Here is a 24454-nt window from a genome sequence, read left to right as displayed (position 1 = left end):
TTATTTATTTTTTTACAAAAATGTTAATAAAATTAGTACATAACCACTCACCGGTGAGTGGTTATATACCAATTTTATTAACATTTTTGTAAAAAAATTTTTAGTTAATATGACTAATTACAAAGTAAATGATTTAAATATTAATAATATTGAGAATATAATGAGAAATTGACTCAGAGATAGACTATGTAACGTTATTCATTAAAAAATTGGATTTTAAAAGCTGAATTTGCATTAAACATGTACATATGTTACCCAAGTACATGTGTAGGTATTATGTTTATTTCCTTAAAATATATTGATCACAATCATAATGATAATGCAATTTTATATTCAGGCAATTTCAATAATTTTTTGAGGACAGTACTAACCTTTATATTTATTAAATTTTAAATTCAGTACCACCTACTTGCCAATTTGATTACTTAGAATTCATTCAAGTCTTAAGTAAAATATTTTTTTACTAATTATTATAATTATTAAATTAGTCTTTCTTTGGTCCATGACCAAAGAGAACTATGTCCCATGAGGAATGTCTCATGTATGTACCTACCATGAGACATTTTTGAAAATCTATGTTAATTTTGCGTTTTCGCTTTTGACTGCTGTATGTCGGTCGAAATAAAAAAATTAATAAAAACAAATTAAATACTGGATTAATATAAACATATATAATTCAAATTTTAAAAGTAGTTCCATGTCTGGCATTCAGTCTAAAATGTCACTACATATTGTGTGCATAAATTGGCATTACGTAAAATGCTAGTGGTCCGAGTGTCGGGTCTACGTGGAATATTACGTACATTTGTGCGATACATAGCGGACAAACCATGGAATGAAATGTACGGCGATTTTTTATTCGAAAGCGTAAGCTTAAAATGCTGAATATGCAGCTACGAGTAATGAAATTCCGGATGATGCATATCCCTTTTATGTCCGGGCGTTTGATGAATAATGGCAAAATCCAATAACCTCATTCGGGTAAGTGGAAATGTAATATAATATTAGTTTAATATATTTTCAATTAATTCCACTGGCTGTATTTAGTCTCAAACGTGATAGTACCGGAAATGAAGTATCAAGATATTAAAACTGTTAAAAATAAACGCGGCAATCTCCTAACGTCTTAACGAATCATCAAACATTGTAATTCTCTTAAAATATTTGAAATCTAAATCCTAAATAAAAGTGCCAATTTTGAAAATTTGCCTAGAGAATTCTATTTCTTAAAGTTATTAAATTTACAATGATACACATCGCAATTATTATACATACTCGTATTGTATATATTTGAAGATTATGCGAAACATTTTTACGTAACGTACCAATATGCTACGTACATATTGTAAAGATTTGCTACCATATTATATCGCTCACTCCTTTCAAGAACGTCATAAATCAAAAATCGTCAATTTTCAGTTCTGCATGTTTTCGGAATGCCCAGAAAATGTACTATATCCCAGCAAAAGAGGAATATTTTTAATTTAATGTTTACCCGCTACAGGGCAGAAAGTGTTGTTTTTGAATTTTGAAGAAAATGTATTGTTTAATTATTTTTTTAAAATATACTTAATATTTTTCAAATGGAGAAAAAACCTTCAGGTTTTACCTAAAAAGTACTGTAGCACAGTTAAAATTCAATAAGTGGCTTGATATTTATTTTTAATACATTGTATTATATTTTTAAACATTAAAAACGTTCTCCTGATAAATCAAGTTTTTTGATTTATGACGTTCTTGAAAGGAGTGAGCGATATGTGTCTGGGTTTCTTTGTTAAGAAAATACCGGACGCGTCCGGTTTATTATTATTATAAGATGCGAAAGCACCCTTCCCGCCGACTGCGACAGTAAATATACGCGACGTTTTAACTGTTTGCGAGTTTGAGAGACGATAAATTAATGTCGAAGTCTTACACCAGAAAGCACCTCTTTCCTTAATAGAGAAATTTCAGGCTTTCACGGCGGAAAAGCTTTTAATAACTTCAAAAACGCGAAATATTTTTTTATGTGTAAAACAAACTCCAATATTCTGTATTTTTTATTTTTATTTATCTGGATACAAAATAAAAAAGAATATTTATCATGATTTATGAAAAGCCTACTTAATTTTGAGGATTTGAATATAAACCATTATGGATTTTTTTCGTCGTAATAAAAGGTTCAAATTCCCAAAAACCTAATGCTAAAATAAGTCATATCGCCCACTCCTTTCAAGAACGTCATAAATAAAAAAAACTTGATTTTTCAGGAGAACGTTTAGAGGTTTAAAAATATAATAGAATGGATTAAAAATAAATATCAAGCCACTTATTGAACTTTTTACTGTGCAACGGATCTTTTTAGGTAAAACCTGAAGGTTTTTTCTCCATTTGAAAAATATTTAGTATATTTAAAAAAAATAATTAAAACATACCTTTTCCTCAAAATGCAAAAAACAGCACTTCCTGCCCTGTAGCGGGTAAATATTAAGTTAAAAATATGCCGCTTTTGCTGGGTTATAGTACATTTTCTGGACGTTCCGAAAACCATGCACAAATTTACGATTTTTGATTTATGACGTTCTTGAAAGGAGTGAGCGATATATCAGACAGACGCCTTGGCGTCGTTGGGTACCTAGATGCTCGACTGCGAAACTGGCGTTGCGGGTTTGATTAGAAAATTTTGCCTTTTGCAAAATTAATTCATTTTCGGTCTGAGAATTTATGATACATTTGTTATATTTTCTTTCCTATATGCACACAAGCTTGTCGAAAAGCTTTGCGAGTTATTCATTTGAACAAAATATAATTTTGTTAGAAATAGCTAAGGAAATACGTACCAAATATACTGCACGTGGCTCTATGACGTAAGAGGTCGATGGGTTAAGCCCTATAACCCTCAGGGTTAATCCGGTCCTGCTGGCGATTCTGACTACATATACAACTGAAGCTGTCGGGAATAATAATTTAGAGTTATTGAAAAAAGCGTCATTTCGCTGCGGCAAAAAAGATTGCAGTTGACATGTTGAATTGGATAAAAATGCAAATTGAAACGCCATTTGACATGTTCCCAATTTTATTATAACCGCTTTATCAAATTTTATTGTCAAGTTTTTAAAGCCTTTTTTATTGTGTTGTTAAATAACGAGTGGTCCGTTAATTTGGCTCACCTTAAAATGACATGTGACGGTAAAAACAGGGATATAATTACTTGATCGAATCTGTGTGCATTTGAAACGAATAGATTAATAATAATAAGTATTTTTCATCAGATTTATTTAAAAGTCAAAGCAAAAATGACAGATTTTCAGTAATTTATTTACGTAGATACCTTTCACCTTTCAACGTCTAAGATGCCAAGATAAGAAAAAAATACAACAAAAATTAAACTGAATGTTTAATACAGACTGGTACCTGAAGCGCAGGACTGGTCACCGTGCCTATATTTAGTAAATGATCAAGATAACACTGGGTGTATACGATGCAGTGCCCTATGCACCATTGGATGAGGATAAGGTCCAAATAAGTTTGATACGATTTACTTTTTCATTGAAACCAAAATGAAATACATTCATAGATTTTATTTCATTTTAAGATAAAATATGAAATAAATAAAAATGTGAAAATTATTATGTAGTTTCAAAATGTGAATTTAAAATAAATAAATTGTACCCTTGTGTTGCAGATGGTAATATTATTTATTAAAACTATTTTAGAGGGGCCTCAAAATTGAATAGTGCTGCCACTGTAGATATTTCTAGTATTAGTTTATACCAAACATGCATATTAAAAGAATTATTAGATTCCATGACCGCATGAGGTGTTACCGGTAGGCATTATGAGACAAAACAACCGATTATTTTGTTAAATGGTTTCTTGCAAACAATTGAAATCGTTTTGAATATTCCATTCAATTCACGTACAACGCTTAAGTGATAGGTATATTTAATATAACGACAAAGTAATAATTACATTCTCAGAATACCACTCGCTTCGAATAAAAGATCGATTAAATTGTCAGCAATCCCATTTGTAAAGTTATCGATATACATTTATTTATTGAATTGCTATTAACTTTGAAGACTTTCATAAATTATTATTAGTAATATAATTCAAAACAATTAAAAAGATTTGGAAGATTTCTTTAAAGTGGTATGGACATGTGGAGCGAATGGATAACGAGAGAATGACTAAGAAAATATATGTGGCGAATGTGAGCAGGAAAACATAAAGAGGACGGCCGAGAAAGACTTGACACGATCAGATTAATCAGAACCTAGAATCTGGTGGTGTCAAAAGTCTGCGTAATCGGAGGGCATGTACATATGACTAGATGTATGGATGTGAAGGAGGCGAGGAGTGTATGTCAGGACAGAAGAGTGTGGCGTTCCATCCTTTCTGCCTACCCCTGCTGGGAAACGACGTGATGGTAGTAGTAGTAGTAGTCATTCAAAACACGATTTATGAGTCTACTTCTTTATGTGACAACTGTTTTGCTTTGCGTAGGTACTTTCAAACTGTGTCGAAAACAAACAGCCACACATTTTTTTAAAGGCAGTATTAAACTTTTATTCTTCTATATGTGGTGATTGTATTTTTTTTCAATATGTGCATTTGAATGAAATAGTTTGACAATGTCTTCACGAGGTAAAACAGCTGTCACAAAAAGAAGTCGATGTCGTGAATCAAAAATCGTGTTTCCATTTATATTATAAATAATAAATAATCGATACACTTTTGACTCGGAAACAAGGTTATCGATATAATTTTTAATTGATGTATTTTAAATCAAACACAGATTTTTCGACAATTGTTTCACCCAGTTATGGCATTTTTAAATTTATGTCATTCGTTTGATTTAAAATACATAAATTAAAATGCAGTTCTACAAATTAAATAAATAAATAATTTTTAATTTCAATATTCTACTTCAAAACACAAATAAACTCAATATGCAATAATATTTTCCGAATTTAAGGTTTTTATGGATTAATAATCTACTCGAACATTAAAATTTCGTAAAATTCCTTTTATTCATTTTGAAAATTGTTGGGAATAGAACCCACGACACCGATTTGGCAGTCTAGGGTCTAAAATGCCTGAAGATGGATGTGAAGCGTCCAGATAAAGTAAACGTTGAAATTATACATTGATATTTTTAATGTTTATTTTCCGGTACGTACTTAGGTATTTTTTATGTTAGTTTAATTGTATAAAAACACAATGCCAGGAACAAAGTGACACTTTAATAAATATTTTATCATCACCATCAGAGATGACATTTTCATATTGTCTTGTGAGTAGGAAACCATTAGCGAAGCAATTTAATATTAGGTACAAATGATTTAAGCATATAATGATTTAAAAATATGTTTATTTAAGAATAATTTTTCTGTAAATCTAATTGTTGTATTGAGATAAATCACCTCAAAGACATATACGTATGTATAATAATATTATGTACAATAATCATTATTTTATAAAAACCGAAGGTCTTCGAAATGGATTAATAAACCGTTTATTTAATGAACATATGCTTTTACCGGTATCAATCGCAAATCGATATCAGAATGAAATTTCAAGACTATTTGTCTATTTGTAATATGCTTGGTCTAAGAATCTGGAACTCTGGGTGGATTATTGACGTCATATTAGCTTTATTCACACATGATTTCAGACATTGTACAATAGTAACTGAAAATAGGACTAAAGAATGTTTGATATCGCTGAAAGTTCGGTGCTCTATGATTGAATATGCGTGTTGGTTACTGGTATAATACTATGTTTTATAATATGTATACGTTTAATACATCCTTTTTTAAACCTATACGGATTATTAAAAAAGTCATTCAACGACTATAGAGAAGATAATGACATGTATTTAAAATTATTATTGGATAAACGGGAAATAATAAAATGTTATCTAAATTACAAAAATAAATATCAAATCATTTGGGTACATTCCTATGTACTTTATGACTCTATGGACTATGGACTTTATGTACTCCTGTACATAAAGTCTATAGAGTTCTTTGGAATAAAATATACATGTATGTACATATATGCATGTTACCAAAGAATATCGATAATTTTGGGTTACGATTTATTTATACAAATTTTAACATTTTACGTGTCTAACAAACTAAGACTAATGTAAATGCAAAATCAAGACGATTCATTTATGAGAAAATGAAAGCAGTTATAGATATGTAATTAGAAGTCAGAAGATGTCTCAATTCGAAAGCTAAAATTATAGAAAATGACACGAAACTCGCGCAATTTCTATTAAAAAAATATTTTACCGATCCAACAATCAATAAAGTATATTATGCAGTATCTTATAGTCAACAGGTTTAAAATATGAGACACAAATTGGTGGTCAACTAATTTAACATATGTTGCTAGTATCTAGCAAGCAGCAATCCCATAAAATTGTTTCACATAGAATTTTTTTTTGTTTGTGTCTACACAAATGTGTTGCCGCGGAGATCAAGGGTTAACCTAAAAGTTTGAAGATCGATTTGCTCATTTGTTATGTTTTAAATATTTTATACTTTAAATAACAATCAATCAAACCATGTTACAACTGTCAGTGGATGTGAAAGACGACAAATTAATATTTAACATGTTTAAAATATTAATAAGTTAATCTGCAAGCATTAGCATAAGACCAAAACGTATCACAATGACACAGCCTTGCATTTCAAAAGGTAAATTATCGTTGTTATTCATTACCGTCTGCGGGTCGCGATGTTCGCACAAAAGATTGACATAGAGACATTATTGAGATTGAATGTATACAAATTTACCCCCTAACGTTAGTAACTGGCATATAATAAAAATAATAATGTACCTACACTGCGGATCAAGCGTTACCCTCATTTTCTTGTTTGTTGAACATGACCTCCTTACGAAGCCCTCCGTAGTCTACCAGTTAGTACGTTTGAGTTAGGTATCGTGTTCGATTTGGGTAGAAACTGGCGCAAAACAGAATAAAAATTAAGTAAAAAAAATCTAATATTTACGTTTCAAAATTTTCTTTTGGACATAAACTTTTGTCAAAAATGAGATAAAATGGAGTTTACCGTACGTACCCATAATCTGCGAATGGCACAGTTTTTTATTACATCTTTCAAATGAAAAATTAGTATTACACTACATACCTTGATAATATGCATCTATATATATATATATATATATATATATATATATATATATATATATATATATATATATATATATATATATATATATATATATATATATATATATATATATATATATATATTTATATGCATATTTTTTTATAAATACATTAATTCATATAGACGGTTTGTTTCTATTACATTTCATACATGGTTAATTGGCATAATCGCTGATCCTGTTAAAATGTAACTTTGTAAACACAAATCTATACCAAAAAGGGATTAGGCTTATCTTCATCCCCTGCATCCCACGCACATCCAGATAAAATCATGTGCTTAAAATCCATACAACCACAACCCGTTTCGCTATGGTCGACAAAATTTTTTTATTACATTTTTTTTTCTTTATTTAAAATTCTTTTGCATATATTTCACAGTATAAAATCAATATAAAAAAGATCCCACAAAGCCTGTGTGTGATATTTTATATTATTTATTTTTAGTACATTGTATTTTAGGTTCTCCCTCAGACGAATTTGTGGAAAATCATTGTATGACAGAATTAAAAACGACGATATAAGAAAGGAATGTAAGGCTGAACGAGGAATAATTGAAAAGATTAGGAAGAGTTCTTTGCGGTGGTATGGACATGTGGAGCGAATGGATAACGAGAGAATGACTAAGAAAATATATGTGGCGAATGTGAGAGGGAAAACAGAACGTGGACGACCGAAAAAGACTTGGCACGATCAGATAAATTAGAACCTAAAATCTGGCGGTGTCAAAAGTCTGCGTAATCGGAGGGCATGTATGACTAGATGTATGGATGTGAAGGAGGCGAAGAGTGTTTGTCAGGACAGAAGAGTGTGGCGTTCCATCCTCTCTGCCTACCCCTGCGGGAAAACGGCGTGATGGTAGTAGTAGTAGTAGTAGTATTTTAGGTTATAGTAAAGAGCATTGGCAAGAATGAAATAGATATTATAAGAAGTGAAACTAGATTAAAAGTTAATATAAACTTCAAATAATTTATTTTAACAAAAAATAAATAAAATGAAAATAAAAAAGGTTCTTAATAACTTTTTCATATCTTCGTTATGTTAAAAATAATCGTTAAGGGGGAACTCTCACATTTCAAATTCATGGCGCGAACGGCCACGCTAAAGGTCGGTCATGTTTACGCGCGCATTATTTAAAATAATATGCATTGGAATTTGACTTTTTTTAGAATATACTGTGCCGGGTTGTGGTCCCGTGGTTAGTGTCGCGGACTTTTCAGTCACAGTTTGTGAGTTCGAGCCCCCTCCACCACAATTTGAAATCGATTTTTAATAATGAACCGCTTAGGCTCACAGAAAAAGTATGAACTTGAAGTATAATAAAATTAAAATGTAACTCTGTTTTAAAATCACTTTAAATTATTTTATAGTAATTTTAAAACAATGTAACGTTTTAATTAAAATGTGATTTTCCCACAAGTTAGTGCTTCAAATATAAATTATATACGAAATTGAAGTTTTTTTGAAAATGATAAAAACATAAATATTTCTCTTGAAAATTTTCTTTAAAAAAAAGTTAATTAATTTTTTATAATTTTTTTAAACTCTACCTTTCAATAATTTTTTTCGAAGTAAAACTTGTTTTTTTCTAGTAACGATTTATAGTATATTGGGTCATAATGACTTTACCAGAAGAGACCAGTTATAAATGTAACTGCACCGTGGAGTAAAATTAGATTGATAAAAAATTAAATCTTCAAATTATTTGATTATAATTTATAAAAGTTGGCAATAACACACCGGTGGTCAAACATTAATAACTCATGGCACATTTGTTATGTACGTTCAATACAAAAAACACGCTACGTACTCGAAAAAGTTTCAATGCTATTCTATACAAAAAAATCTGTTTCGAGGTCGTATCCCTAGAGTACCAACGTTCCAACTACTTAAAGGATCCAACTTGTTTTACTATTTTTCTGAGAAAATTGGGTTTTGATTTCATCACGATAACTTTATAATTCCATAATATTTCAAAATATGAATAACTTATTTTTGTTTTGTATTATTTGTTTATAATTGATTCATTAGCACTGTTTTTACAAACATGGGATATTTTAAATCTTCATGGTGGACACCCAAGTGACAAAAATGATTAATATTTAAAAATTGAATTTTAATCACGAACTAATAATACAATATTTATTAGTTTAAATGTAAATTTAGCACTTTTTTTAAAATAAAATTTTTAACACTTCTGTTTGCGGTAATGTTTTATTTTAACAAGTATTTGTTATTTTGGTGCACTATTATTATGAAAAGTATTTAGTAAATACCGTAGAAGAAATGTGCGTTATGGTTTATTAAAATTGGATCTATTTTACATCACTGTAAAAAAATAATTGATAGTTGGAACCTTGTCTCTTGGGGGTACGAGGTGTCAATGTCCGACCATCGACTGATATAAATACATAATCGTGCTGTAAATAATACATTTTTTTACATTCGTTTGTCAATTGCAAAATTAGATTTATTTTATGGATATTTTATAATAGGGAAAAAGAGAACACCGAGTTGAAAATTTTGTCGTATATTTATATTTAAATATATAATATATTAAATTTTCTTTCTATATTTCATTTCAAACCCTTATCCGCACCCTAATGATGCATAGGGTACTGCATCATATAAACGCCGTTTTATCTTGATCGTTAAAACATTAATTAAAGGTGATCAGCCCTTCGCTTCAGGTACCAGTCCAGGGTAATATGGAATAAATATTAGGGTTAAAAAATAACTTATATTTATTTGACCCCGCTGGGAATCGAACCCGGGACCTCCAGAATGGTAGCTGAGTGGGCTGACCATTACACTACGCAGGCAGAAATTCTATATATATATATATATATATATATATATATATATATATATATATATATATATATATATATATATATATATATAAACATATATATATATATATATATATATATATATATATATATATATATATATATATATATATATATATATATATATATATATATATATATATATATATATATATATATATATATATATATATATATATATATATATATATATATATATATATATATATATATATATATATATATATATATATATATAAATACGTATATATATTTAAATTATCCCAACCGTCGAACTAGTGATTCTTCGATATAATGGGATGGGATGAAACATGGCGGATACCTTGGAATCGACCACGAATATTGAGGAAGGAAATATAGTACGTGATCGGAAATCCAAACTGCAGATAGTTATAGGGGAAGCGCATTCCATTGCGTGATTAAGTTTTATCAATTACATTATGCCGGGGACAACGCCCAGAGGTCGCCCGTATGCGAAAAACATCATTATTAAATTATCTCGATCACATTACGCACTGAGAAAAAATGTGACCAAATTTCAAGTGCAGTCCATATTCATTAAATGATTTTTAAAATCAAATCGTCCTTGTTTTAAAAACAATTTAGAAATAACGTTTGAAAGAACTAACATTCAAAAAGTAATAACATTTGCATTCAAAATAATAGAAGCCGAAAAAAGCACATTTTGTGCAATACTGCAGACGCTTTTTTGAGTGCAATGACGGTCGGACGTCACCCAGTGCTCGGAATAAAAAACACGAATAACTTTACACATTGAAACTCAGTTTCAAAAAGTGGAATTATTTATGAAAAGATCGAAAAAACATTGTAATAATTTAATCATCTATAAAACACAATTTAAATTTAGCTTTCAGGATACTAATGGAATAAAGTAAACAAGTACAAATATTAGAAATAAAAAAAAATGTTTATAAGTTGATAATATATACAAAAAATAGATTAATACATTACACCAGTTCCGAGAAGACATAAATACTTGTAATATTTACCTAGAATAATTACAATATTATAGTTTTAATTAAAAATACTAGTTGTAGCAGAACACTCCTCCTATTGACAGGTAATTAAAAAATAAAGTAAAAGTAAAACGATAAATTTTCAACAATTATACCAGATAAAATAATTTTAAAACATTCAAAATAAATGAAATTACAAATAAGATAGTCAGTACAAAGCGGTGTTTAGTAAATAACAACATGAAAACCATTAAATCTATAAAATTAAACTGTGTCTACTACAGATTCATAAATTTATAAAATAAGTTTTAGCGAGAGCCTAAATAACAAAGTAAATGTTAATAAGATTTACAATACTTTCATCGGTTGTCAACCTCACAGTTGTTGTCTGAAGCAAAATAATGACGGGCGTGAAAATAGTATTTAAAAAACCAATAAAAAATAAATAGGCAGGTATTATCAGTTACATTTACTAAATTTAACGGGTTAATTGTAACGGATTGCTCATGATTTGTATGAATTTTGAATAAATGATATATGTTTATTTATTAAAATCATCCTAAGTTTAGTAAAATTCAAGACGTTATTATACGTATATTCCACCCCGAGCTATTAAAAAATCAATTACATTAAAAACATTAAATGAATACATTAAAAATCACAGGGATGAATGCGAAAACGCCAAGGAAAAAATAATTCATGGAAAATAGTATTTACCAAGTAAAACTTAAATACAAATTAAATGAATTTAGTTTTATCCATGTTTTTAAAGCATGCCTTATCTTTAAATTCCGCACACTGTGCGTCGTTGGTAAAATATAATTTCAAGCGATTTTGCTAAAAAAATACAACAGTTTAGTTTGAAAAAAAATAATTATATTTAAGAACTGGAATATTTCTTTCCAATTCATATTTTGTAAACACAGGGTAAACTATAAGATATTTCAGCGAACCAATTCGCCCTTTATCTCTTTAGTCCTCTGGGACTCATTTCCAGGTTTGGGTTTAGTTTCATATCTGCTAGGTGCTTTGTACACTAATAGGTCCTTCTGGACCTCATCCAGAGAACATATCTCGCGAGTTAATTTTCTACTGTACAAGCCCCCGTAATATCAAGAAATTAACTCGACATTACGTCTTAAATTATGGTTAAGCAATAGATTTTCGGACAGATATTTGCCAGACCTTCTCAGCAATTACATTAAACATTTGCTAACATTTAACATAATATTTAAGAATTTAGATCGTATTTGTACTTTGAAAGTTTAAAAATGCTGGAATAACAGCTAAAAACACGCTATGGATTGAGAAATTCTGAAAATTATCTCACTATCGACGTATTAGAATAAGGGCTTTTTAAACATAATTTTACACCAAAAAAATATATATACGTGAAAGATGATTCACAAGAACCAATCAAATAGCAAAATGATCTATAAGTAACAGCGAAACTAATACTTTTCTATTTTTGTAGAATTCCTTAATCAAAATTTAATGATGCGTTTTCATGATGGGCCAGTTACTCGGAGATTTGAAATTGCGTTAGTGAAATAAAACACTTTTTCTTTTGCAATCTACACAGGGGGTTGGCAGATTGCATCCAGATTTTCAGGAGTCCAACATCATCGTTTTAACCGCTACCGTGATAATATATATTTTAAACTTAAGGGTGACTGGATTTCAATATCGCGTTTTATATCTTCCTTGAATTCTCTATTAAAGTATGTTGTACGAGTATATACGAAATGAGAGAATTGTCAGGTTTAAAATGTTATTTTAAAGATATTTTCAAACAATAAAAATTCCGTTTCCGACGATTTTCTTATATTTCAACTGCACATTGTTTCTTCCACAGGACTTATTCATATTAAAAACTGTCTACTTTAAAAAAAATCCATGACTTAGCGATTAGTGAGCTTAAGTAGGATTTTGTCAGTTTTGTATAGTTTAAAATGTATTAAGGAATGAAGAATTGTCTTTTTTGTGAACTTCTGATAATTTTATTTAGTTTTGTATACGAGTTTGAAACATGTCGAGGTGTTGAGAATTGGTTGTTTTTATTATATAAACTAATCAAAGTTATTTTTTAAAATACCCGAGGTTGATGTTGGTGTGATGCCAATGATCAATTTGAATGAAAAATGCATCATAAGTCCGTTTACCTGTGAGAAAATTGTCGGATATGGTTTTATATAATGACAAATAACGTACACTATGTTAAATGAAAATGTCCTTATTGTATTCACAATAATAATGTGATTTGTAAACTATCATGTAGAATAACATTTAAATGCGACATTGCTCTCATTTTGTACATGCACTCGTAATTAAATAAAGAATACAAGGAAGATGCATTTAAATGCTACATTTAATTCCAGTTGACCATGATTGTAAAATTCTCTGATTAAAAATAAATATTTTTTACTTGCAGGTCGCGGACCTTCACCTAATTTTTTCTACTCATAAAGAATTATCATTACAAGTCTTTTATGATATAAATAATTCTCATGATAACAATTATATCTAATCTATCTTGTCTTTATTTGTAGAAAAAATAAATGAGTTTTTACGGTTTAGGAGTATCACAGTGAAAAAATATGCATTTAACACTCTCCTTATCATTCATCGTTTTAATTTACATATTACATGCATTCAACCCGAGATTTATTTCATGAATTATGAAACAGTACACAGCTTTACAGCATACTATATATTTATATATATATATATATATATATATATATATATATATATATATATATATATATATATATATATATATATATATATATATATATATATATATATATATATATATATATACACATATATATAAATATATATATATATATATATATATATATATATATATATATATATATATATATATATACAGATATATATATATATATATACATTTATATATATATAAAAAACTAACTAACTAACCATCACGCCGCTTCCCCGCAGGGGTAGGCAGAGAGAATCGAACGCCACACCACTCTGTCTTTGCAAACATTCTTTGTCTCTTCTACATTCATGCATCTCCTCATACATACCCGACGATTATTATGACTCCTGACCCGGCCGCTTTCAAGTATTTGACATACCTGATTGTGCCAAGTTTTCCTCGGTCGTCCTCTGCTTCTTTTTCCAACTACATTCACCTCATTCAGTCTGCTTTCATCCTTCTTTTGCCAACTCCATGCTTCGCTTCCATACATAAGGGTTGGAACCAGAACTCCATTGTGTACTGCCAGTTTAGCTTCCGCTGATAGATTTTTATATATATATATATATATATATATATATATATATATATATATATATATATATATATATATATATATATATATATATATATATATATATATATATATATATATATATATATAAATATTTAATTCGTATGTTTTCCATCAATCTTACCCCTAAATCCATTTGTTTGTCTGCACTTTTCAAAGAATCTCAACGTATCCTTAAATAAACGAGTTAATGGTCTTACCGACATAAGCCCGGGGTCTAGGAAGTAACAGTAGGCCGTTTGCACGAGGAGAATAAGTTCCCTAATCCTGATATTACATTGTTTAATGGCGTCTTCGTGGTCGGGGTGGCGGATTGGCCAACTGAAGGCAAATCAAAGGATGTTATAGATACATTATTTCTCAGTGGAATAATAAAAGCTATGTTTTAAAAGGAGTCTGTAAAAAAGTACACGACTTAATAATTAAAAATGTAAATGCTCGTTTGTTTAAAATCTTAAATCTCTCCAAATTATTCAGCCATTGCCTTGAGTTTTTTACACAACGGTGAATTGAAATATGTGCGTCTTTTTTATCAATCTTTATGTCAGTCAAGATGAAACCCAGTCACTTGTCAAATAAAATTTATGTGGAAAAAACTATATTTACATATTTAGTATATAAAATGCAGTTCCACCAAGAAACGTCAGTACAAACGTTAAATCTAACAAAATGTAACAGATGAAAAAGACGGTATTTTTTTAAAAACATAATTTTACTAAAGTGGCAGCACCATCTGTTGAAAGTTATAGCAACACACGTACTTCTAAATAATGCTCATGAGGGAAAGTGGAATTACTTATTTTAGGTACAGTGTTATGTATACAATAAGGTATTAGTTTATTTTTTTCTTCTTCAGAATTACCGATACAGAAAATCAGTATTTTTTTCTCTACAAAAACGTTTTCATCTTTTTTATTATTTTAGGGAATGGTGCAGTGATTTATTCTGTTATGCGCGGGATAGTGTGATGTCCACACAATGTGTTGTTTTCTGTGGATAATAATAATAAACCTCCCGGAAATGAACGTGCGTGTCAATATTTCTATGGCGCCATCGTCCATAATAACAGATACCCATATACATATATTAATCATATGTATTTAATAATAATTATAAAAGAGAGAAAAATAATGATATCCCAATGAACTATTTTCGCAGTACTTTTTATACACAAAAATCTTTAAAGATTTATAATGTTTTTTTTTATTAAAATTGGATCAAAAAAGTATACAAAAAATTTGACACCCGTTTATAAAATTATTATGTTGATATGTTTTATTTCATTTATGTAAATTTTTTGTACAATTCTTAATATTAAATTTTATACATATTTGTTTACAAGTTAAGAGTTTCTAATACTACGTTTCGTTGTGTCTTTGTAATCAAACACCTTCACTATCATCCTTCTTTGTGTTCACTACTCTGCATTTTGAATTCTGTAAAATACCATAACTTTTATCAACTTATTATTTGGAAATTAAACAAAAGCAAGAGAGATTGGAATTTTTTGTACACCATATGATCGATTATAGTAGATAGATAACACATTATATATCTAGTGAAGATAAATTTCAATTTTCTTATGGGCTTTTATTTCTAATGACTGATACTTTGAACCGTTAGCCGATCTATACTGTCGAGAAGTTAAAGTTCCATTTTCAACGAATTTATTTAGATCAAAAAGAAGAAAATCTAATCAATAATGTTAAAGTGTAAATTATCCGTTGAAATTGACGCCCTAAGTGTCTAAAAGTTATCACATTAATAAATCAAGCTACAACCGACCACTTTGATTTGCCATAGTATTATTTGTGGCTATACTGGTAAATGCAAAACAAAGACTGTTACTAAATTAATTAATATGCAAAATGTTTTGCTAGATGACCGTGATTTCGATTGACGGATACCTGCATAGATTCGATTGTATTCCAATGAAAACAATAATTAATTATAATGGATACTGTTTCATCTGCCAGGAAAAACCCCTTTTCTAGTTCCGTTTCCGTCGCTTGAATATTTATTTAATGCAATTTTAATATTCAAAGGATACTAAATCTCTTGTGTCAGATTTTTTAATCTAAAATGTGAAAACCTCTTTTTATACTTCTTCGAAGTGAATACACTATAAACTAGAAACACTTCAGAACTCTTTTTTATAAATTGTTAATCCAAGCATAAGCTTTGCAAAACTCTTAAGTCATGACTAAAAAATAATTGTTCTAGCATTCTAGTGAGACAAAAATAATAAAACGAATTTCATTAATCACAGTTGAAAACTTTAACTTAAATGAAATTAAATTTGATTGGCAATTTAAGACTGAATTCAGGTTTTTTTCTTTTTTTAACGATATATGCATATATTTCCTTGTTATTATTTTCTTTTTTAATGTTTTTTGTTTTTTCTATAAAGAACTTACATATTTTTTACTGGGAAATTGCCAATTGACAATGTTTTTATTTACTCACCGTTTGAAGTTTATCTAATAATCAGTTGTTACCTGTTTTGAGACTAAAATAGACCCACTCGTTAAATTGTAGTGCAAATAATTATCCACTACTTGTAATTGAGTACAAAAGATAAACCGTTTTCAATTTTATTTAAATAAATGAATTTATAATAGAATTCAGGTGAATAATAATTAAAATGTTGGTTCTCTTTAAGATATTTTGATTCCAGTTTCGTTGAAAATTGTAGTTTTTGTTCATACATACATACGTAACGAATTATTATAATCCAGTTGCAAAACTTATTATAGTAAATATAAAAATAATCAAAAATATATACTTTATAAGAATACGAACGTTACAAAATACATAAAATTGACAGTGATATTAATTTTTTTTCACAAACGGTCACTTTTACAGAGATTGATTACGGGAAATATCTGTTTTCATCCCCCCAATTTTTAAACAGACTTGTACAGAGAAAATACTGTCTATGGATTTCCTTGGAGGTGTTTTACATTATAACAAATATTGAAGCTAATTTGTGATTCATTCTATCTTCACGGTCACATTTTTATTCATTTAATTTTCAGCTTTGATAGATTATTATATCGTTTTGCGAGTTTAAACGAGATTTATCAAGTACAAGTGAACTTTAAAACATTTGAACTCATAAAAAATCTCAGAAAAAATGTTGTATATAATTAAACAAAACAATTTTTAAAAGCCTTCGTAATTTGTATATAACAAGTGATTCATTTCAGATAAATTTCGACTTTGTCGGCAATAAATAATTCCACGAAAAATCTTAACATCTCTAGAAATATATCTAAAATCACCATGTTCATACTTCGTACTTTCGCTACATCTACTCGTAGCTACATTTTTCACTTTTCCTTTTTAAATATATTTTGATACACTTCTGTTTAACTGTTTAATTACACAAGCTTAACTGTTTATTGAGCTGCATATTTATGACTTCCTCTATATATTGAAGTATACGTACTATTGTATGCAAATCTATGTTTTCTAACGAAAATTGTACGTCTTATCAGCAGATAGATATATAACACAACTTGAATACTCAATTCATGTTTTTAACGGTCTGGGCAAAATGAGGTTGCTTGATAGGCTGCACTATTGATAAACCCTTTATTACACATCATTACTGGCATTTACTGATATTATTCACGTAATTTTTAAATAATAAAAAAAACGCCCTGGTATTTTACGTTGGCACAGCTTCAACATCATTTAATATAAATTAAACATGAGTTTAAATGTGAATTTCATTTAAAAAAATTAAAATTTTTAAATTTACAAATCGTTAAATATACATTTTATTTCATACACTGCATATATCCAATACAATGAACAAAATATATAACGCACCCAAATGCTCTATATTTTTTAGTATCATTCGTTGCTTTTTGGAAACAATTTTGAAAATGAAATTGAATTTCAGATAATACATTTATAGTTATTTGATTTTAAAATATGAGTTTATAATCTAAAAATATCAATTCCACTCTAAAATGTTGTTTATTATTTTCCTTTTCAAAAACAAAAGTACATAAAACAAACATTCAACTCTTTTAGTGACCGATTAATAAGTAAATATAGGGCCATAAAAAAAGTGTGTGCGGTTTTTTGGTACATTTTTTAACAAAAAAATTCCCTACGTTTTTACCCTTTTTATAGAAAAAAACATCACATAGCGTAATTATTCATAAATTTCATTAATTAAATCAATATAAATTTTTACAAAAGCATTTCAATTATTTCAAGTAGACTAAAATGTCTCCTTTTAAGCATATGTTCGTTCAAAACAATCGGGTGCGTGTTGGCTGATATATGGGCATCAACATCATCTAGTGACAAAAAACCACATAGACTTTTTAAATGACCTATTAAGATATACAATAATTGAAAAAAGTTTTGTTATATGAGCACTCGCAATTTTTTTACACAATCCATAAATAGTAGAGTTATGAATGGAGAGGTCTGAACGAAATGTATGTCTCAGAAATGTGTAATTGAGAAGATTTAAAAGGGTCTTAAGGAATGTCTGGCCATAGAGAGTGAATGGATAACGAGAGAATATTTGAAATAGTAGTAAAGTAGACCGGTGTGAATGTAAGTAAAGGTCGAAAGTGGTCAAGGACTTGTTGAACTGAATGACTCAAATGTTTTAATCTGGCCAAGTCAAGGGTCTAAGTGTTGAGGTATCTGTAGGTCAAGAATTGACGCTTCAAATTTATGAAAAGTGGAAGAAGCTTTACCGGTAAACAAAGAAAGCTCCCTTCCACACTCTGATCTGTTTTATAAACCTTTGATTATTATAAGTTCTACTCTTAGGAACAAACGAAAAATTGACTTAATTCCAGAAAGCCACGTATGCAACAGGGTTTGACTCTTGAAAATCAAACATAAAAAATTAAAACATGACGTAATCAAGTATTTTTAATACTTGGGCGTGGACTGGTCAGGGTTCGAGAATAATCGACGGGTGCGTATATAAAGACACATGAACTTGAAAGAGGCAAATATTGTTTGCAAAGATAGAGTGGTGTGGCGTTCTATTTTCTTGCCTATGGTATACCTGCGGGAAAGTGACTTGATGGTAAGTTTATTTGAACAATACACTTTCAATTACCAATGACTCTGAAAACTGCTATATTCGAATTATCAAACTTCGAAATACTTACCGATTGGCCTAAACACATTCGTGGCAAAATGACGCGGTAGTTATTTTTTTTATATGTGCGTTATCCTCATCTTAATTTTTTTTTTTACTTTTGACAAGAGAGTAAAATGAAAATGGAAAAGAACCATCCATATTTTTGTTGTTGTTATCTCAATTTAAAAACGTACTTTTTTTCCTCATTTCAATGCTGGCAATTAACATTCCCTTTCCTGTGGACAACAACCCTTTATTATCCTTAGTTCATAGTTCTGTCCGATGATATCCTTCTATTCGCTGTAAATCACCAGGACAATACGGTTTCTAAGAGCCCGCAGGCTATTTTCTGTTTCACGATCTCAATCCTTTAATTTGACAGGCTCGTTTTTCTTCAGGCATTCTTGGAATGTGACCGACCCTAGAATATGTCAGTTTATTTGTTTCTTTTTTCTTTTTCTTTTTCAACTGTCCGCAAGATAAATTGACTATTTGTATATTTAATGCCTAACGTAATTATTTTCCTCCATTCATAAAAAAATACTTACATATTTTTAAAAATATACATATTTATACATAGTACCTACATATAAAAAAAAGTGAATTGTAAAAAAAAATGTTGATTTAAATTGTGCGATAATTTTGATTGATTTTATTGTATTGTACTACAAAGTTAATGCTAAATCTATAAAAAATATTGTGGTAATATGATACTTTTTACCGAGTTTTATAATTATATTTATAATTTAACTACCTTCACGCGAAAATATATCGTGTTTTCCTTCGAACGTTATCATACTAATATTACTATGTGAAGAACAATGTATTACATAAATAAATAAAAAAAATTGTATGCCAGCGATTCTCAAACACTTTTGGCGATGGAACCCTTTTGATACTCTTAATATTTTACGGAGCTCCAACAGAAAGCAAAACCTGGATTTATGTTTTTTTAATTATTTATAATCATTTGATGAAAATCATACACACATATAGATATATTATACATTGCTGACTTCTACAACAGAATATAAACAACATACAATATCAAAATAATTACTGGTAAAAGCAAAATTGTTTTGTGAACTGTTTTTGATCGCGGCGGAGCCCTCGAAGATACTTCGGGGAGTCCCAGGGCTCCGCGGACCATACATTGAGAACCGCTAATATATCCAATACTTAGTTTATATGTGTATATATAATATGTTTTTGATGAAGATAGTTCATTTTGTAAAATTAAGATTACATAACAAGTAATATTTTGAGTAAGAAAATTAAGTGAAGTGAATTGAGAAAATGCTTAAATCGTGGAATTTAACACGGTATCAAATTTACGCCGCACTCCATCCTGAATATCCACTGCTGACGATTTGTCGACTGTCTCGTCTGTACACACGATCTAAACCGGATTAAAAACACCAATTAATAATAAAAATAAAACCCTTATCCGCACCCCAATGATGCATAGGGTACTGCGTCATATAAACGCAGTGTTATCTTGATCGTTTACACATGAAGGAAAGGTGATCAGCCCTCCGCTTCAGGTACCAGTCCAGGGTAATAATATTGAATAAATATTTCAGTGAAAAATTCACTTATATTTATTTTACCCCCCTTGGGAATCGAACCCGGGACCTCCAGAACGGTAGCCGAGCGTGCTGACCATTACACTACGGAGGCGGACAAACAATTAATACATTTTATTTTAAAAGAAATATCGTTTATTCAAAATGGAAACATTTAATATATATTTCCATTTTTATTCAACGATATATCTTCTTGACAAATATAACATAAAATAAATAAATAAAAAAAAGAAACTCTCTTCTTTTACTAGCATTAGTAAAGGTGTATTGTTTAGCCTAATAAAAGTGCGGTGGAAAGCAATTTTGTTTTATTTGACTTTTATGAGAATTACAGCAGCTGTTTGGTGCTGTGAGAGTATTCTCAAATCGTGCGGTAATGGTTTCAAAGTTTTGGAAAGCAGTTAAGCCAAGTTTTGATGTGCTTTCTAAAAGCTCTAGGATTTGTCCAATCCCAAAACAGAATGGTTTGATGTGTTTTTTGTTGTACGATGTGTAAGTTTTTTTTGGTCCTACAAAAGGTTCGGGGGATTGACAGATTGTGAGCTTGTAATAAAACACCTTTTCAAACTTTTAACGGCACTAGAATTTCCTTGTCGGGTATGTGAGATTGATATACTATACGGTTGTATGTGTAGACGCAAACGCGAGCGCAGCTCTCACTGATAACGCATTATCATCACAAGAATAAATTACTCTATAAATATTCGAAAAAAGTAATCAATTGTTATATTTCTTCGCGTCTAGTCAACGTGTGCAGTGCTTGTGTTGAATTGGAGCCATAAAATTACCTCGACTCATATAAAAACTTCAGGTGAATGTTCAATTATTGTTTTGTATTATTTGATTTGAATGTGCATTTGACACTATCGGAGAACATAAAATTGTAAGCAATGTAATGTTATGATAAACGAACGTCATGAACGGTAAAACGCCTAGGAAACTGTTTCCATTTATTTTTTAAGAAGGGGTGATGTGATTTGTCGTATAATTCTGCAAACTATGGTAAGTGAAAATCATCAATGATCGTTTGTTCGAAAATTTAAATCTATTGAACTAATTTACCGATTACATTGAAATATTGACACAACTTTGAATATGTGCGTGTTTTCATATCGATGTGACAGGTAAAAAATGTTTAAAAGAACAGCTTTTTTGACCGCATTGGCAGCGCCATCTGTTGACCGTAACAGCAGCACATTGAAAACTAAACATACTCATGGTGGACACTTGTTCTTGCCAGATGCTAAATGCATTTTTGTTTCATAGATTCTTAATATATTCATTGATAAGCATTGTGAAATGTGCACTATTTTATTTATTTTCCAATAACAAGACTAATCCAAAGCAACCCGTGGCCGCGTATAACTAGCAATTAAAAAGGGATAAGGAGAATAACAGCAATGGATAGGGCACACAAGGTTGCGTACCCGTATTATAAGCTCGTGTAATATGTACGAGTCTCCTGAGGAATATAGTCGGCATATTGACGTTCATATTATAACGAGCCCTTGTCTTATAGTTATCGTCTCAAGCGCTATCGTTCTCGCATTATTCGATCGAATGAATGTATTTATAATTTAATTTATTCCGTTTTGATTGAGTTATGAATAGAGTCGTGTAGGATCGTCTAATTGACAACGGGCAATTCCCATTCGATACGCTGTCAACAGAATTAACGGGAATGTACCGAAACTGATGGAAGACAAATTATTCATGAGATGGTGCTCTTTACAAGGAAGATAAGGACCAACCGGGATTTTCGAACATTTACTATCAAGAGGGAATCTTGAAAATTAATTTGTCCGTTAGTGGGTTCTCGAAGATAAAACTATTAATGAGTTTTTTTTAAATGAATTAATTAAAAAAATAAATGCATTTTGTCAATTTAAATACTTTTGACCCTTACCTGTACCCAATTGTGCATAGGGTACTGCATCAGATTGAATTGATAATTTTTTATATGAAGGGAAGTTGATCAGTCCTGCGCTTCATGTGCTAGTCCAGGATAATATAATATGAATTAAATATTCGAGAGAAAAACAACTTCTATTTATTTTTACCCCAATTTTCGGGGTAAATCGAACCCGGGATCACTATGGCATCTAAATGTGTTAACCACTACACTATGGAGGCGGACAATTAAACAAAATATTGAGTGTTAACAGATTGTTAAAATTGAATTCCATACGTTCAGTTGGATAGAAAGATGAGGATAAGAATTATGAGATATAGACAATATAAGGACCTCAACTAATTGAAAACGAATATTTCTTGAATTTGTCTTGCATTCGGCGGGAATCGAGCCCTAGACGCCAGTTTTGCAGTTGAGCGCCTGGCGTCATGTAAAATAAAATAGATATTAAAAAATAATTATGAGATACATTATCATTAAATATAGTTGCATAACTATGGGTAGTAAAGTTGAGTAACGATATGATGAAATACTAATGTGTTGTATATATAGTATCGAACAAATTAATTGAAACAATTTTTGTTGTTGTTGTATATTCGTAAAAAGTTTTGTAAAATGTTTTGTTTATTAGTTATATCACAAATTAATATTTAATATGATCTCATTTAGGATTAATCAAAGATTTTACTCTTCTTGGCATTTATTATATAAGGTTTTGGCACGAGGATGCCATTTTTTCGTCTCAAAACCATACCTGAATTATGGACAAAATGAGCTTTTTCACCGTAGTGCAATCAATTTTGGAGAGCCGATTCTTACAGATTGCCGATAGATTTTCAAATAGGTTTTATGTCTGGCAAAATTCTTGACCAGTCCAACATAGTTCATTGTTTTTTTGTGAAAAATTTCATCATTTTTTGGATTTGTGGCAGAGGGTTAAATCCTACTGAAATATTCCATTACCATTTGACCTTCGTTTTTGTATCTTTTGTAGTATTTTTTCCAGTAAAATTGGGTGATACTTCTCGCTATTCATCATCTTAGTCACTGAAATAAGCAGCCTTGGTCCATAATACGAGGAACACCCTCTAAACATTTTTTAGAGGGTGTTGAAAATACGAAAAAAAGTTTTTCAATTTATCTGTTCGATACTGTATGTATATGTACTTTTCTTCTGAAAAAGTTCAATTGATTTGTGACGAATGTAAGTAAGACGGGAATTCAAAATATGGTGCAAAGGTTAAATATAGGAATGGGTTTACGATCAATAGTTAATATGTTAATAATTTTACTTTTTTTTTCCTTTTCTTTCGTACTTAAGTTGTTATTGTATTTTTGAATAAATTAAATGAAAATATAATTATGGCAAAAAAGGACTTCGCCGACTAGTTACATCAGGCAGATTTTAATATTACAATAATTATGTAATGTAAAAATTAAAATACACACTCAACGAAATAAACAAAAAAAATCTCAACTTTAGTTGCCGAACTGGTGTGACTTTATCTTCCGACAGA

At 29.6% G+C, this 24454-nt stretch overlaps 1 protein-coding gene across 4 annotated transcripts in view; it reads left to right on the top strand.

The window, feature by feature from the left end:
* The first annotated feature begins 744 nt into the window (after window positions 1-744).
* LOC148301989 (trehalase-like) overlaps window positions 745-24454 on the top strand; it is a 37670-nt gene continuing 13960 nt past the window's right edge. For 2 of the 4 annotated variants that reach the window (XM_088272314.1, XM_088272315.1), the window contains exon 1: window positions 745-981. In XM_088272314.1, coding sequence (XP_088128440.1) covers window positions 955-981 — 27 coding nt within the window. In that variant the 5' untranslated portion in view covers window positions 745-954. Of the gene's footprint in view, window positions 982-21738; window positions 21837-24454 lie in introns of those variants that run through there. The other 2 variants (XM_088272318.1, XM_088272319.1) reach the window with 2 other exon arrangements.

The sequence above is a fragment of the Brachycentrus maculatus genome, unplaced genomic scaffold, assembly GCF_059751285.1.
Source record: "Brachycentrus maculatus isolate JH-2025_06_01 unplaced genomic scaffold, ASM5975128v1 h1tg000494l, whole genome shotgun sequence".
NCBI lineage: Eukaryota > Metazoa > Arthropoda > Insecta > Trichoptera > Brachycentridae > Brachycentrus > Brachycentrus maculatus.
This window is presented reverse-complemented; position numbering and strand designations above follow the sequence as displayed.